The 17,698-nt window shown below is 38.8% G+C and overlaps 1 protein-coding gene across 3 annotated transcripts in view; it reads left to right on the forward strand.

Annotated features, from left to right (window-relative positions):
* erbb4b (erb-b2 receptor tyrosine kinase 4b) overlaps positions 1-17,698 on the forward strand; it is a 198,319-nt gene that overhangs the window by 105,442 nt on the left and 75,179 nt on the right. For all 3 annotated transcript variants that reach the window (XM_088414941.1, XM_088414940.1, XM_088414942.1), the window contains exon 3: positions 13,393-13,579. In XM_088414941.1, coding sequence (XP_088271067.1) covers positions 13,393-13,579 — 187 coding nt within the window. The remainder of the gene's footprint in view (positions 1-13,392; positions 13,580-17,698) is intronic.

Genomic DNA, 17,698 nt, shown 5'->3' on the forward strand with positions numbered 1-17,698 from the left:
AACATGTACAGCATTATGATCGCATGCTAATCTGCATTTGGTTAGCTTTACACTTTAGCATTTTCTAACGTGACATTTAAATTTTTCATGACTATTTTTCACTGTTTGATGAACAGAACACCAAAAGAGGTAAACACACACTTGGGTGTCTATTTTCCCACTTGTCACTTCCTGCATGTGCTCCAAAGCAGATCTGGGAGTATGAAATATTCATATTTCTTTCTCTTTGCCCTTGCCGGTCTCAGGAGGGAGCCACAGTTAGATTAGATTATTCGTCACCCCTTGCAAACATTAGTAAACACGTAATTTTTCTCCGTGTATTAATGCAATGATGAGCCCAGTGCCAGCACACAGTTTCTCACAACTGTTATGTAGATGTGAACAAACAGATATTTTGACATAATGGGATATTTTATAGCTGCAACATATTTATCATTGTGACAGCTTCAAACATTGTCAAAAAAAAATCTGGTCAGATACTGTATTATCATTTGTGCCTGCTCTAGCGTTTACTTTCATGATCAATGTGACCCCATTCCATTTTCCATTCTCATTTTTGCTTTTGTAGTGTTAAATTGAAGTAATCTGGGGTATCATTGCCAATATTTATATTAGAGTATCAGCAACTTTCTTAAAACTAAGAGCTAGCTTCTTTGGTACTGAGTAATATGAAAGGTGACCTGTTTGATATTAGTTTGGAAATGACAAATGTGCTCAGAATATCTGTCAGAATGTTATTTCTCAATATTGAGGAATGCTATATTCTTATATTTGAAGGCATAAGTCAGTCAAACTTTTGTAATATACAATCAGAAACTAAGAATAAAGATGGTTTGTGGAAAGTACTATCAAATGAATGGGAAATAATACCTCCCGATTATTTGGACTCCACAGATCAATGCAAAGACCAATCAAGAGAATAAAAAAATATAATTATAATTAAATGAATAATTAAACTTATTTTCTAATCAAATTGCAACCAAAAAAACTTTAAAACTTTTAAACTTTAAAATATATTGTTTTGTTGATTTAAAATCACTTTCTGGATTTGTTTTATAAATCTTGCTTTCTTTTATACAAACCTTTTAATTTTTGTGCTTTGTCCCCATATAAAATGCTTCAAAATTTGCTCATATATGGCATATGAAAATTGCAAACAGAGTGTTCTAAAAACGGAATTGTAAAAAATACATTTATAACCCAAATGCAGAGGTAAAAATGTTAAGTGTAAGAATTTACATGGCGATTAAGTTGTTTGATTTTTCATCCCCCAAAAATGAAAACTCCCAGTTTATTCACTGTATATGACGCAACAGATTTTATGGCGCACTGTCAGCTTTTGAGAAATTGGAAAGCTTATAAGTGCGCCTTACAGTGGGGAGAATTCGGTATATGAAATATATGTATGCTTGTAAAATTCCTTGAAAGTCACAATGCTCTATCACAATAAAAGGTATTTAGTATTTGCCTGCGGGCCTGATTTTTGAGGGCTAGCATCTTGGTGATCACCGCTGTAGTCCACGCGCTAAATAAGTATAGTATAAATTGTAATACTCCTTAATACATAAATTGTCTTTCTTCCTTCACTGTTATGAATCAGTTATAAAGACAATAGGCCTCACTAATGGAGAATTCTTTTTTTATGGCCCTCAGTGGCAATTATGTGAATTTAACCTTTCCCTTCATCCAACTATCACTGTGGCGCCGATGGAAGCACTCCAGTGCACCAATGCACAAAAGCGCACGGTGTTATTTTGAGGCGAAAAAAAAAAACATAAAATCAAATGAAATGTTGCTAAGTTACCAAACAGGTACAGTACCTTGTGCCTGCATCTATCCTGTGCTTTATTCTAGCAAGTGTGGATGTAAAATGTGGTTGCTGTAAAAAGCTCTGTTGTATAATGAGCAGGAGAAGTCATGATACATGTAAACTTTGCATTGCGATACATACATTATATTTTAAGCTAACATGGTTACAAATGCTTGAATCATTGTTTCGAGCACTTACATAATTTATGTATTCCATACATATATGATAACGTGCAGTGCAGCGTAAAAAAGGCTTTAATATTCCAATTAGAGGGTTAGGGTTTAAAGTGAGCAATATATGAAGGCAATCATTTCTCACTTGTTGACAAATATGTTCTTTCAGTCTTCTGTTTGATAGATTGTGATTATCTTTTTTTATTCGAGGTATTAGTTTGTCATCATGTAATTACTGAGTTCAGCAGCAACTAATTTCTGGACCTAGAGGTCCAAGCTCATAATACCTGCTCATCTCAAATACGTCTGATGTGGTTGAGTTCCGGGATTTTTGTTAACAATATTTTCCACACTATAAAGCAGATTGGATTTTGAGGCTCACCTTCAATAAATGGCCTTATTTAAAATGGTTTTCATATATAGAGCGCACCGCATTATGAGGGACATAGAATAGAAGCTACAATAGTCACTGAGGTTGCAATATGCAGCTCCTAGATGGAGCTGTGCTAAGGGAATGTCAACAAAATAATTGGATAAGTTAGTCAACTATATTATTGGGCAATTAGAATTTAAGAAAAAAGATGACTTGTGGAAATTACTATCTGAAGATTGGGGAAAATACCTCTTGATTATATAAGAAGACTATTTGGATAAATGCAAGGGTTTAAAAGAGTATCATTTTGATGCAATTAAATATTATATTCATTTTTGTTATCAAATTGCAAATACAACCCTTTAAATATATTGTTTTGTTGATTAAAAAACAGTTTTTGCCATGTGAATTATATGTGCAAGAAAATAAGAATGGTCTTTATTTTTTTAAGTTTGAGGCACTTTGATGCACTTGGCTATTTTTTCCTGTTTTTAACTAAGTTGTAACCCGTATAAACACTGTAAAAAATGATGAACAGTTGTTGAAAGTTGGTTTAGGTATATTTATCCATTTTCTATAGATAATAACCTTATTTATAGTCAGTGCGATGGGTGGCTGGGGGGATTCTCTTTCCTAAGGGGGGCCTTGGCAAAAATATAATAAAGAAGCACTGAGTTAGGACCTTAATCGAACTGTTCCCAAATGTTGGAGGTATAACATCATTGAAAATGCACTATAAAATGAAATGTTAAGATTTACCACAAGAATAATTTGAGGTCTTTCTAAACCTGATTGATTGAGCAAGATGTGTCTGATCTCATTTGATACAAATTGTCACCAAACAATGTTTAGTGTTACATTTATTTATTTTTATTTAGTGTTATATTTATTTATACATGTAATATGGATTGCAGTGGTACTCAACATTTTTATTTAGTCAATATAAAACCAACTCCTTTTATTTTTATAAATGTATTGTATAGATTTAAATCACAATTTGGCCATCAATAGGAATCCATAAGGTGAACGTCATCCTCAAGTACTTTTAAAATTCAGATTCCTTCAGCACGGGAAGCAGCAATTGTTCCTGCACTCGATTCACATCCTCTGACATCTTTCTTCATACTTCTTGACTGGCATATTTGTCCCCCAGGCAGCACCGGTGCCCTCCCTATCTTCCTAATTTTTGATGCACTGTTAGATGAGTGCAGATTACGTTGGCCCCCTGCTACTCACCAAACCCGTTCAATATTAATGAAGACTGATGAAGTGCTAGAGAGCCTCTGTCTTTCAGCCCTGACCCAGATTGGATTGACAACCGCAATTAGCGTCCCCTCAAGTTCATTTCCATCACTTTAATTTGACACGAAGGAGGACAGTGTGGTGTGGGAGGCGAGACCATTGAGAAATCACAAAGAAAATGGTGAAGCAGAATGAAGGCAGAAGGTGATTTTTAACCGTCATCTACTTTGGCTGCTTGACAGAGGGCAAATATTTTCCCAACAAAGCTCATAATGTGATAGTCATTCAAATGCGCCTCAAACTATTTTTCCCAAGCGTTCCTAATTATAGTATCATTTTATAAAAATTCAGTGCACCTTATGGGCCGAAAATTGCGTTTTATGAAGGAGGTCCCCAACCTTTTTATGACTTATGGTCAGCGCTTGAGATTTTTATTGTGGACCGTGGGGGGCGGATACAAAGTTCACATAAAATATGAACTCACCATTAACAATAAACAAGAAGTGAAAATGTACATTCCCAACAGAGGATGCCTGCAACTCTCAATTTGCCAAGAAGAAGACGAGAAATTCAAGCGCGGTATCTCTGTGTGAACATGATAGGACAAGATGAACTAGCTGCAATGGTTCCTTAAGTATGAATTCCAGTCACACAGAGAGAACATTTTACTGTGCCTAAAACCATCAAATTGTTAGTCTAGTCAGACACCTTTGTGCCACATTAAACTCCTAGCCCTTCAGTCCTCTACTAAGAACTCTTGTGAGACTGCTAACTGTTGCATGAGGAGGGCACGACAACCCTTTAGCGACCTCGACTGCATTATTACCTAATAAAGTTTGATTAGACCCCTGCTCTATACATTTATAAGAAAGAAGAAGCGGGTAGTCCGTTCAGATCAACTGCCAGTGTAAGAACTTAAAAAAAAGTGCAAATTCATCAATCATTATTTAGCTACAGATAATCAGTAAGGTCTAACGCATATGACACTCTTCAAACAAACACCAGTTCAAAAAAAAAAAGCTAAATATGCATTCATTTATATGCATCTGCGGGTGGGGCAATTTAAGACATAGGTGGTGTATAATAAAATAAATAAATAAATGCCTCTTTCAAATTATTACACAAAGTATTATTTACCTCTTCATGCACAAACCTTTCAACTAACCATATCATGCAGCCTATATATATATATATATATATATATATATATATATATATATATATATATATATATATATATATATTGTGTGTGAGTGTAAACTAAATTATGTTTTTTTTCATGTATTTATGAAGGCCATGAATTATATGCAGGTATTTGCTATTTGCAAGCTGCAGGGTTCGTCTAGTATATAGGGTATTGTCGCTGATGTCATTGCGATCCCAATCCACCAAAAATGAGAATGATATACAGTATGATACAGCCTTCTTCTGTGAACATAGAGGCACTCTCTAAAATTGAACGAGAAGGTCCTGTTCTCCCCGGAGGGAACTGTGGAATCAGTTTTCTGACCCAATTGGCTGCCCTCACGCCACTCTTTCTCACGCACACACACACATATAGACACTTAATGATGTGCCCCATTGTGTTTCATTTGGCTGCCGAAGCCATCAGCATTTGAAAAGAAGGAAAACCAAGCAAATAGAGCCCATCATGTTTAAATAAAATAAATTGACATTTATGAAAGCCACAGAGTGTTCCCAAGCCTTTAAGATTGCAGAATGAACACAGAGGCTCACAGCAGAGAAGCCTAACACAAAGGTCCTCAACCCCCTGTCCGTGGCCTGGTCAGGGTCCGTGGATCAACTGGTACAGGGTCACACCTGAAATAACGATGTTTTGGAACTGATTTAGTTAATCCTTTAACAGTTCATTCATTTGTGCTTGGCTTGATCTTTGTTTTTGGCGCCACCTCTGGCCGCTGTTGATATTACATTTTGTAGTGAGGAAGGACGGGTTGACTTTAACTGAGAGCAGTCGCTGTACAACTTGACCAAAATTAATTTGTTTGTTGATGCACTAATTTGTGACTGCGGTTATTTCTTAACTTCAACATGTTCAATAGTACTGCATTTTGTGCTTTTAGTTTGTTAGCATTTTCGTTTGTGCCAGGTATTTCTCTTTGGTATATGTTAGCATTTGCAACGGTTTTGCATTGATAAGTACTTATTTGCATCTAATTAACATTTCATATTGAAATGGATAGTATATGTCAATCATTTATATTTAATCAATATAATTTGTGTGCATTTTTAAACATTTTGTTACATTTTGAGGCGGAAGCCTGAAACGTATTTTTAAGACTCATGCAAGCTGAGGGCTCCCTTTAGTTTGTCGTTAAAGGTGAGCTCAAATTTGTGTGCACTTTATTTTCACCGTTAACCGGTCCATGGTGATAAAAAAGTCGGGGAACCCGTTGACGATGAAATCAGCCATACACTGAATGTTAAATATTGTTATTTCAAAGACAGCTTTGCTGATGTGATTCTTATTCAAGTATATAAAAGTCATTTTAAGGACGAAAAAAAAACAAACACAATTTGTTCCTTCCAAGAATAAAAGTGGTAACCCTCAGATGGACTTTGCAATTCCACAACAGGAGTTGAGGGTGTTGTCATCTTTTCTATGCTCATTGTTCAGCAGATGGAAAATTGGTGTAAAAAATTATGAATATTTAAATTTTTCAAATGGAAATTTCCTGTACAAGTATTTCACAGGCAGAGGCGGCGGCAGTTCCCCTTGGTATTGTGCCCTGCGCATATGATTTATTTACGTGATTCCAAGGTTCCAAGGTTATGTTGTGTAACTTTTTTTTTTTTTTTTTTTTACCACACATATGAAGAGTTACAACTTCTTAAGCCTATATTTTCAGTCTCTTGATCTATGGACAACTTTATGACTTTAGTACATATAGTAAAGACTTCATTGCTTGAGACCTATTTTTTTTATATTGAAATAAAGTAAAAACAACTGTGGCCTTTTGAACACGGTTAGTCGCATGAATGGAGTTTGCATCCACTCTAGGATAACAGCCGCAATTATGTCTGGAAATAAGTTCTTCATCTTGGTGTTTTATTCCAAAGCCTTCCTTCTTAATCACAATTGTTATCTTTTGGTTACCCGAAATGTGTCACCGACAGACAACGAGCTATCATGAGCATAATTTTGTATTATCAGCTCCAGCTCTTTGGAGGAGGACTCACCGGCAGGAACGACAACATAAAAGCTTCTCACATCTTCTGTTTGAATACAAAGCTTCTTTTATGCTTAATTTGGAGATGACACAATGCTTTATTTGTAAGACAGATAGCGGGAACAATGGTTTCTATTTCTACAAAGGTCTTGCCTTGGCTTTGCTAAGGCGTTCCATTTTATATCAATTATACCGTTTTGTGATCTCTTTTGTCCCACGGGCTTGCTTGAAACGTGCACCGTGAAAAATTATGATGTCAAAAGAATTATGAAGACCGCAAAACTTGTGAAAGCCTGAGAGATAATATTGTTTAACCGTAGTAGTATAATAGGTTACCGATTTATCTGACAAAATTGAGTCAACGTACTAGAGATGGAAAGTAAAACTGTCTTTATCTTTGAGACTATATTCCCATAATTTCCAAGTTAATTTGGCTTTCATGGGTTAGCAATTTTCACCAGAGCTGGATGTGACACCCAGCTATTCTTTCCTAAAAGCCATGGGTGAAATTGGTTGAAGGCTAATCAACATTTTGCTGGGTTATTATGCTGAAACTGATGGATGGTACAATTACACCGTGTCACTTAGCTAAATGGCGTTGTAATTCTAATGAGTTTTAATACAAAACTGAGTTTAGCAAAGGGAGAGGAGTAAGCCCCACGTGGAGTTCGAAAAGAAAATTTATAAAATATACAATGAACCATGAGCAGAAATTCCTCATATGCAATGCAGCATTTTAATTGATGTTTTCATTATTACTTTTTCTCAACTTTTTACTTTTTTCATGCCTCAAAAAAACAAAAAGAAACTTGTATAAGGCAGTGCAATTTAGACAGAGCATGAATATGGATTAAAAGGCACACTTCACAGCTTTTGAGAAAATTGAAGGCTTTTAGGTGCACTTTATTGTGTGGAAAATGCGGTACAAACTTAGTAAAACTGCGTTTAGTCGTAACGCCTCTCAAATGGAGCTATAGTCCAAACACCGATGGGAATTGATTCCCAAGCCTGATTAAAGACCTAACCAGGGGCTACATGGATCCGTGGTCCACCGGGCTGCACCCACCCTCTCATGAGCTGGTAGTTAGGGAGCGCAGGAAAGTGATTACTCACGGATTAAGATTTGCCTCGTTGCCGATATGTGGGGCATAATTGAATAATGGCTGCTTCACCCCAACGGTCCCACGGCAGAGGGGCCTCCTAGCCTCGTCAGATTGGCACAATATTAACCATGACACAGGCAGAACCAGGATGGTAATTAATGCACTGAATCAATTACAAATTAGTCTATTTGCAGAATTCCCAACAGGGGTCCACTCATTACAAGTGCTCTGATGGAGCTGTAAGTCTTACTCGTGGGATGCGCCGTCTCGCCGCTCTTCAATCTCAGTATCGGTCTTCATCTGTTTCCTCAAGGTGGGACGCGCAAGACAAATTGAGGCTAAAATTAATGGCGCTTGCTGTCTGCCATTGCAATCCATAAAGTGACAATTGCGGAGCCTCCAAAACATCCCAAGCTTGGTATTGTCTTAATAAATGTGGCCCTCACAGCCATTAAATTTATCCTGTCGTGAGATTTGCCGTTTTTCAGCCTTTCTTATTTCTTCACCTGCAACACTGCAAACTGCTGCCTTAGGCACAGAGTACTATCATCTAAGAATGACTGATGTACATATATATATCCTAACATTCTGTCGCAATCTACGAAAAGAACCATAAACTACCAACTAATGCTTTTATTGATGATTTAACAAAATTCTCATGGTTTTTGTTAGGAATTATAATATAGCGCATTGTACTGAGAGGTATCGTAACCCCCCAAACATAGGACGCACTCGTGTATAGGACGCACTCTTTATTTTCAGGTCAAATTCTGGTATTTTCTGTTACTGTGCATGAGGTTTTGCAATCATGTGAAAACTATAGTAAAACAGAGATAATTTCACCCTTTGGAAATTCTTCACAGTTTCTTGTCCTCAAATCCATTAATTATATGTTTGTTGCGAGTTAACTGTGTTTCAGATTCCCCACATGGTGAGCGGTCAGTGAATGCCACATTGACTGCACTCCAAGCAGTTGTTTTTCCCTGTAAACTGTGCCTCTTTCTAGCTCTGAACTGAAAATAGGCTGAGTTTCAATTCCACATTCAAATATATGTGTACTCTGATCCATCTGACTGATCATTCCGCGTCTGTTTCTTCATCCTTTCACCTTGCTCGCTTTGCTGACTCCAGCAAAGCCGCCTCCTTCTCCATCCCATTTAGAAGTTGGGGATTTGGAGGATTCCATTTCAAAACTGGGCACGTCTCAGTGACTCAAGTGAGGGGTTTGTTCCGCTGCCACACTTCCGTTCACCAATGCTCCGGCCTGGGGAGGAGGAAGGGGGAGCAATCCCTTTTAATCTAGTGAATCTGGCTCCGACTGTCCCTTTTGTTCACTGTTACTGGGACTTTGGTGCTCTCTAGAGATGCGCGCGTGTGCGGCGGGAGCATGGCTGCGCTTCCAAGACACAGTCAACATTATGTTATTGCATATGCCGATTCACTATTTTCTCTTGCGGTATCCTTTAAAATACGCTACAACGGTACAGTTGGAGCACAAATATAGGCAGCTATACGTTCATATGGTTAGATACAAGGTGTCAGCCAACTGTTATACAACTATATGTATATACAGTATGTACATATCAAACATATTCTTACAAGAATTATGGTAATGTGGCGAGTGGGATGCTGGAAGCAGATGGAATCAGTTGGACATTAGCAGTCAGAGGAGTTGCATACAGCAGCTTTTATTAACCAAGGTAGTACCACATTATTTTCATTAAAAGAAGCAAGCGGACCGAACCAACGTCTGAATCCATCCGTGTTCACAAACAGAGGAGCATTAAGATGTGATTTATTCAGTGTTCAGATTCATTCAAGCACTTGTTTTTTTTTTTTTTTTTTTTCACTTACCTGTGTCATCTTATTTTGAAATAGCTGCATTTAATCTGGATGGCCGTGCTGTATTTCCAGTTTACGATCTTCGTTTGTCATTTTGCTTTTAGCCTTTTTTTACCCCTCAAAACGGCATATGCGACGCATCGGGTAATATTTGTGTGGAGGTTTTCTATTTGATTGATCTTTCTTTGATGAAAGTAACCACACAAAGTGGATTTATGTGCACATTTGCACCGCCACTTCAAGGTTTGTTCTTTTTTTTTCATCTTTTGCGTGACAAGAATCATCTTTCTCGATTTCGTACTGCTATTTTCTCCTGCAATACTGCCGAAGCATAATAAAGTTGCCCCTGTATACATTAAGTCAATGGACAAATTGAGTAAAAATGATCAAAACAAATTCATGAAGTGTGTGTGCCCTGAAATTATTGTCATCTTGACTTCCATGTGGCCACAATGAAGTGTCTCCATTTGATAGCACGTGGCACTGTGGTGACACCCTTTGCTTTTATGGAAGATTTAAACAGAAAGGATATAGAGCAGCTCCCCAGGCAATGGCACTGAACTTGAAGCTTTTCTTAGTCCATGAACTTCGAATTTTGGGTTGTCTTTCAGGGTTGAGCTGTCCTCCTAACAGGGTGAATGTGAATTGTTGAACAGGCTTCTGCTGTTGCATCAGCACCACGTTTTTAGGTTGTTCCCATTTGAATAACAGTGAATGATGTGTCAAAATGTTTTCGGATATCTAGCTTACAAGGTCTTCTCTGTGTCATTCAGAATCCTTCCAATATGAGGTTTAGTATTCTCTACCGGTGCCACTGGATATTCATGTACAATACCTAATATATAGCTTTTTGAACGTACGCAGATTTAATATCAATACCATGTTGATGGTATGTACTGTGTTTTCCACACTATAAGGCGCACCTAAAAGCTTTCGATTTTCCTAAAAGCTGGCAGTGTGCCTTATGATCCGATGCGCCTTGCACTTTAATCATGTTTGGGAATCAGTTCCCTTTGGTGTTTGGACTATACTACCATTTACTAGTTGTTATGACGATACAAAGGTTTTACTCAGTTTTTACCCTATTTTCCGCACTGTAAGGCATACCTAAAAGCCTTCGATTTTCTCAAAAGCTGACATTGTGCCATACAATCCTTATTTATGTGTTTTATAAAGTGCATTAAATGCAAGTTTTCATTTCTGCAGATGAAAAACTGAATTAACTGAATCACCATGTAAATTATTCAAATTTTACCTCTGCATTTCAGTTTGTAATGTGTTTTTTTACAATTACAATATATACAACATTCTGTTTGAAATTTTGATATGATATATATACTCCCGTTTTGAAGCAATTCATATGGGGACAAGGCGCAAAAAGCGTGTTTTTTGTAAAAGAAATCGTAAAAGAAAAAAAATCTTAATTTCTGATTGTCCATGAGTAAAGTTTGACTGTTTTTATATGATAGTTTTGCTGACATTCCCTTTAGCGCAGCTCCATTTCGTGGATGCATAGTGCAACCGCAGCCACTAGTGTAGCTTCTATTCCATGCGCCTTCTAATGTGGTGCACCTTAATGTATGAAAACATTTCTAAAATTGGCCATTCATCGGAGGTGCGCCTTACAATCTGATGCGTCTAATAGTGCAGAAAATACGATATGTGACAGGAATACTTTAATGTATAGTAAAAATAATCAATTTAAAATAATATATATTAACAATATAACTATAGTATGAACTTATTTGATTTGATGGACTGAGCATGGGAGTGTTATTGTAGTTCATCGGACATAACTCCAAACACCGAAACCGCAAAAAGTATCACCCTTTTCTAATGTGTTGAACTATTTATTTATTTTTTTTTTTACTGCTAAGTTCTTCTTAGACAATGTTGTCTTTTTCTCTCACTAAACCTAAAACAAAGCGAAAAGCCTCAACTCAGTCTGTATGGACTTGCCAAGGTTCATATTTCGGTCCCCCATAAAGCTGTCAGGCCTCGCCACCAACCACAGTTAAACAAGGCCACCGGCACCACGGAGACGCATTCGCCCTCGCCGTTTCAACTAAATCCACATCCACTCACCAGACCAAAGAGCGTCTGCTCCCATTAATGAGAAAGAGCGGGGCAATGACGCCAGAGCCGCAGCCGCGGCTTAGTCACCGGCGGCGGACGGCCACGCTCCCTGACAGCTGTCAGCCACTACGATTATCCCGCCAGGCCAGCGCCCCCTAAGCATTCATATCAGCTTGGCGCATCAGCTGCAATAGCATTTCACACACACGCACTTGTTGATTATCAGCAGGCCGGCGTGGAAAGATGTATCTGAGCGCCTGTCTCTTAGTGACAGCCACCATGATGGCGGCCGGGAGAAAGAGGGCACAGCCTGTCGCTTTGATTTATTCGGCATCGGCTTCTTCTCTGTGGCTTTTTGCCAAAGTCTCCACAGACATTATAGCCAGTCCTAAATGACATTTAAAGTGTGAAGTAATGCCTGCCCCGGTGGCCCCGTAGCAGACACGAGCGCTGAACCCCGTGCCGCTGCAAGTGTTGCAGTGTGCTCTCCAACCCCGGAGCCAATATTCTTCACTCAGATGCTCTGATTCAACTCGCTGGCGTGATTGAATATGTAGAGAGTGACCTCGCAGGCACACGCTGTCAATGATATGATGCATGCTCGTGCCCCGCCGCACCTCCCGTTTTCTGGTCGGACACTTTTTCTGCTTCATTGTTTCCATTCTGCACTTCTACTCGTTCGATCAAGCAATATGGTTATAGTGGTTGCGTTTCAGACGGAATGCTTCAAAAGGAACCTCACTCATACTGCTACCGTACTTTCCGCACTGCGAGGTGCGCCAGAGTTCAATTCAACTGAGAACTGAAATTCATCGGAATAAAAAAATCACAAGGCAAAATGAAATTGTATTCCGTAATTACCGGTAAGGGTTATACCATGCACCTGTTTGCAACATGAATTTCATTCAACTATTTTAAGGACATTATGGACAAAGTACTTCATTATTGTTCATGGTAAACTGTGGTAATTGTTTCGTATCAACATTTAAAGTTACTCAGATCTTTGGCTACCCAAACATTTTTGACATTTGCTCATATACCATAATTCAAGTCTTTGTCCATTGAGTTTGAGTCCATTCAAATTAATTTACTGAACTGAATTCTTAAAGTCAGAATCATTCACAGCCCTGTTTCGCTGACAGGGCTTAGTCTTAGTCCCCCATGACCTGTCGTTGGCCCACAAAAGTGGTTTCATGATAAGGGGGAGTCAAACAAAATTAAACAGGGAATTATAAAAACCCTGGAAACCCTACCACTCTAACTGCAACTATGAGAACGTTTTCCAAAATGTATGAAATCAGACAGTAAAACTTTCTTGACTCAGATTGGTTCGTATTTTTATTATTACCGAATTACCCGTGCTATAAAGCGCACCTAAAAGCCTTCAACTTTCTCAAAAGTTATTTTATGCAACTTATAATGCGGTGCAACTCATATGTCAGAACAGTTTGAAAAGAGGCCATTCTTTGAGGGGTTGCGCCTTATAATCCAGTGCGCCTTATATTGTGGAAAATGCGGTAATACTCTTTTTTTTCCATGTCTAAAACGCTCTAACGAAGCGTTTTGTGATTCTGTTTTGCAGTCGATCCGAGAAGTGACGGGCTACGTACTGGTGGCTCTGAACCAGTTTGACTATCTACCGTTGGAGAACTTACGAATCATCCGAGGGACCAAATTGTATGAGGAGCACTACTCCCTGGCAATCTTTCTCAACTACAGACATGATGGAAACTTTGGCCTGCGTCAGTTGGGTCTGAAGAACCTCACGGGTGAGTGCCATTTGCCTTCACCGTCTTCTCTTGCTCGAATGTTCAATGTCTCACAAACCATTGGTCAGTGAAAGCTAGACATTCATTCATTGACTGTGAAATTAATAGCTGATTAGGAGACGTGTGGGTGCCTCTGCGTCCTTATGAACAATGGACCTTTTTCTTTTTGACATTCTAAGCCCAGAAGCCATGAAGAAATGAAGCTCGTGATAAATCGAAAGCATCTTCCCCGCAGGGCAAAGCTGAGAAAGCGTGGGACAAACTAAATGTGAATCAAGAGATTCGATTTTCTCTGTTGTTGTTGGAGGTGCAGAGGTTGGAAAAGAGCACTTTCTTTTTTTTTTTTTTTTTTTTTACTGACTGCACCTAGAATTTTATTGGTAAGCAAATTTAAGTCGGTTTATAAGCACAATGCATGGTCCCCAATAGTGAGGTGGCAGATTTCACCCAGAGAAAACATGCTTTGCTCTGCCATGTGAAATGTAATTGCACATCCGCAGCACCAGGGGGTGCAGTGGCAATCTCATTGTCAAAGTCTGTGTGTTGGACGAATTATTATTATTTCTACATTTTATGTATATTTATATTTCCATCCATCCATCCAAGGGAAATTGTGCAGCCTGCAGCGGTTGATTGCGAAACTCCAGCGTGTTCTTGTGTGTTTTGTTCCAACTTGTATTTCTCCTCACATGTAGTTGCACCATACTTTGGGAATTTCTTTATTATTTCACCAGTAGCATCTTAGTTTTTCCAAGATGGTTCTTTTTATTTGAGTGCCAAGCTGATGTTGTAGCACACAGGGAGTTCAGGCCGGACTCTGTGAAAGGCCACTGTTTGATGCGCCATCCGTGGCCTCCAGCCACAATGTGCATAACAGCCTTAGCCTGAATCTGCTTTACTGTTGCTATCACTCACTCGTGTTCCTTCTTCAATTTTTCTATTACAATAAACCCAATAAGATAGATAATGAATTAGATTTGAACTTTTTGGCTGCTGGGAAATGACCCTAAAGCAGGTTGTTTTGTAGATATCCCCAAATGGACATCTCTGTTGAAAATTCCAAACTAATCTCTGTGACGTAAATCTGGTTTTGTGAAAAACACATGTACTGTTTATGGTTTTTTTTTTCTTTTTGCAATCTTTAGTCGGCAGATTATGTCATGATAGAACATGCTGGGAGAGGGTGGCGGACAAGGAAGGGAAAACAAGTGACGCAACATTGACAAAAACCCGACAAAACAGATGGGAAACAGGGAACTAAATACACCAACAACTGATCAGGGATTCCACCAACTACGTTACGTATCTGGTCCGCCATGCTGCGCTGTGCCACGTCACATATTCCTTGGGAAATCAAACTGCACGGGTCTCTAAAAGATCCCATTCACGGTGATGCCGTGAATGCCGTGCTAAAAAAGTGCAAAAAAACAAAACAGCGCATGGTCAAATCTTTGCTTTATTTTCAGCGCGAATTTTGCTCTCTCCCTCCTCTCTTGCGTGCACATCAATCAAACGCGCTAACAACACATATTCATTCACAACAGAAAACGTGACTAAATTAAACACAATACTAAATATATTACTACATGGATACATAGTAAATATGTTACACATGCTTCATTTACAAAGGGCGAGTACATACAGCTTTTGTTTCAACTTGTAAGTGGATTGCTTTTATCGTGACTTAAACAGTAATATGCTTTTTTACACACAGTGCCAATTAAGAGGAGGAAAGCGTTTGCTTCTTTTGTCTCGATGACAATGGCACAGACAAGAAGAAGCAGTCGCTTTTCGCTTCATCCAATCAATCAGCAATTGTAGTTATTTTTCTTTGTATCCCGATGTAGACCACGTTCTTTTTTCTATTTGGTGCTTTCTGAACTGAGGAATTGACCACAGCGTACAGCGGCCGACCAGATTTTTCAAGTCTTGAATGAAGTTGCCGGACCGCAAACACGCAGCATGTAGAACTGTTCTCATTCAATAACATGGCTGCGTTGTACTGCGCGCGACGCAGTGGAGCCGCAACACAGCAAAGTGGAATCGCCAGGTCACGAGACAACAAGGATAAACTGGATAAGAAACAATTGGAACACTGAACTGATTGGCCAACATAAGCGGGTTAACGCAAACAGGTGGACGCATTCACACTCACAATAGGAAAACAAAAACATGAATTTAAACACATGAAAAAAACTTGAAAACTCAAAAAGACAACAAAAGAGAAAAGAATAGAAAACGGTGATAACAACCCAAAGAACACGCATACCAACAGAACAGAATAAAGTCGCATGCAGATGAAATATTCATAAATAACGTAAGAAAGATGTCTAAATATAATTTCAGGTCTTTAGTTTCAGTTCTGTTGGAAACTTTTCCCCTTTTCCATCATAAGTGAGTGACACTTCTCCTCCAGCTTGCCTACCATGCCAAAGCCACACTTTGTGTTTGTGTCTTTAGGATCGATCACCTATTTGACATCTTACAGTAAAGTTCAAAACTTTTTTTTTTTTTTTACCCTCAAGTGCTTTGCCGGGTTTGGGTCAGCTGTCTCATTTATCACAGAGGCTTTGACTTTGCTGTCAAATTAGTTCATTGTTCAACTGCCAGAAGGTTCCCAGGAGCTCGGTAAAGTGATCGATGTAATCCATACAAAACATATACGAGAGGATCAAATATATTAAGTATATAAGGGGCTAATCAGGGGAAGGCGCGGGTAAAATATCCCCTGGTGATGAAAGCCACGTGCGTTTTGCTTGGTTCGAAATTGCCTGGGATGAAATCAATTTGTCGCTAGTGTATTGTAGCAGTGCGCTTATTGATTTTTCTGGCTTCCTCACTGAGCGTTGTGAATAGCCTCTGCGGACTTGAGGGGGCTAAAGGATGGGGTGGGGGAGGTCCCCGGCTGAGCAAGGATCGGACTCCCTCCGATGCACCTTTCAATCAAGCTTAGCCAACTTAAGCGCAAAAATGTTGGGAGACAGTTTGGGGATGCTTTGTGAACACAAAGTGAATTAGAAATCAAAACTTGTGTTGTACTGAGGCTATTTATTCAACGCAAGGTTGGAGCAAACGCTCAGTCTTTGACGACTTGACTGTAAGGAGTTTTGTTTGGAGAACGCCTTAAAGCTAAAATTAAATATTTAGAACTATTAGTGGCAGCAAGTTGGAGCAAATCTGTTCCGTGTGCCTTTGCAATATTCTTATTCTGGTTGACGTTTGGGTTCATACAACCCATGAATACAACCCATGAATGAATGGTAGTTGTGCGTGTTTCTGTGTGTGTGTGTGTATATGTATATATATATATATATATATATATATATATATATATATATATATATATATATATATATATATATATATATATATATATATATATATATATATATATAAATAAAGTGTTTGCGGTGTGGCGGTGCTGAATGCCTAGAGTTCAAACGAATATAATAAAACTGAAGGCTTGTAAGTGCGCCCTATCGTATGGAAAATACGGTGCTAGCTTGTACCCTGCTATCCTAACCATATAATACCTTCTCCAACTTCTAGTTTTTGGGCTTGAAGACAATTGACTTCAACCCCTCCTACACTTTCCTGTTTTTACCCACAATATCGCCATTCTTTCAGTGTTGTTGATTCATCTTTCTAAACGCCTGCACTGCGTCTGTCCAAAATGCAACTTCCAAACTGAGGCCCCATCTGCTGAATGATCCTCTCTCATTGCATGCATGTACACAGGACCGTTGCTATACGCCAAAGGCATTATCCACTTCTTCATGGCCCATCTGCTCTCTCTTTATTTGTCTCATTTACTGTCTCACTTTCATTTCTTTTCACTCCCCTTTGCGGCTCTCTGCCCCTCATCTGTTTCACTTCATGCTCCTCATTTTTTATATCAGTACCTTTTTAGGAAAAACAAACTATGTGATGTTTTGGTTTGTATCTTCAGTTACAGTGAGCAGGATCAAATACTTTAAACCTGATGAAGGGGGGGTTTGTATTTCCAAGACATTCAAGGGTGCCCAATCTACGGCCTGGGAGCCATTTGCAGCCCGCCCTCCATTTTCAGCAACTCCGCAGCACATAGTAAAAATGTTATTTCGCGGACTATGCAAGGCT

The sequence above is a fragment of the Hippichthys cyanospilos genome, chromosome 5 (assembly GCF_059441005.1).
Source record: "Hippichthys cyanospilos isolate Australia breed blue-spotted pipefish chromosome 5, RoL_Hcya_1.0, whole genome shotgun sequence".
In the NCBI taxonomy this organism is placed as follows: Eukaryota; Metazoa; Chordata; class Actinopteri; order Syngnathiformes; family Syngnathidae; genus Hippichthys; species Hippichthys cyanospilos.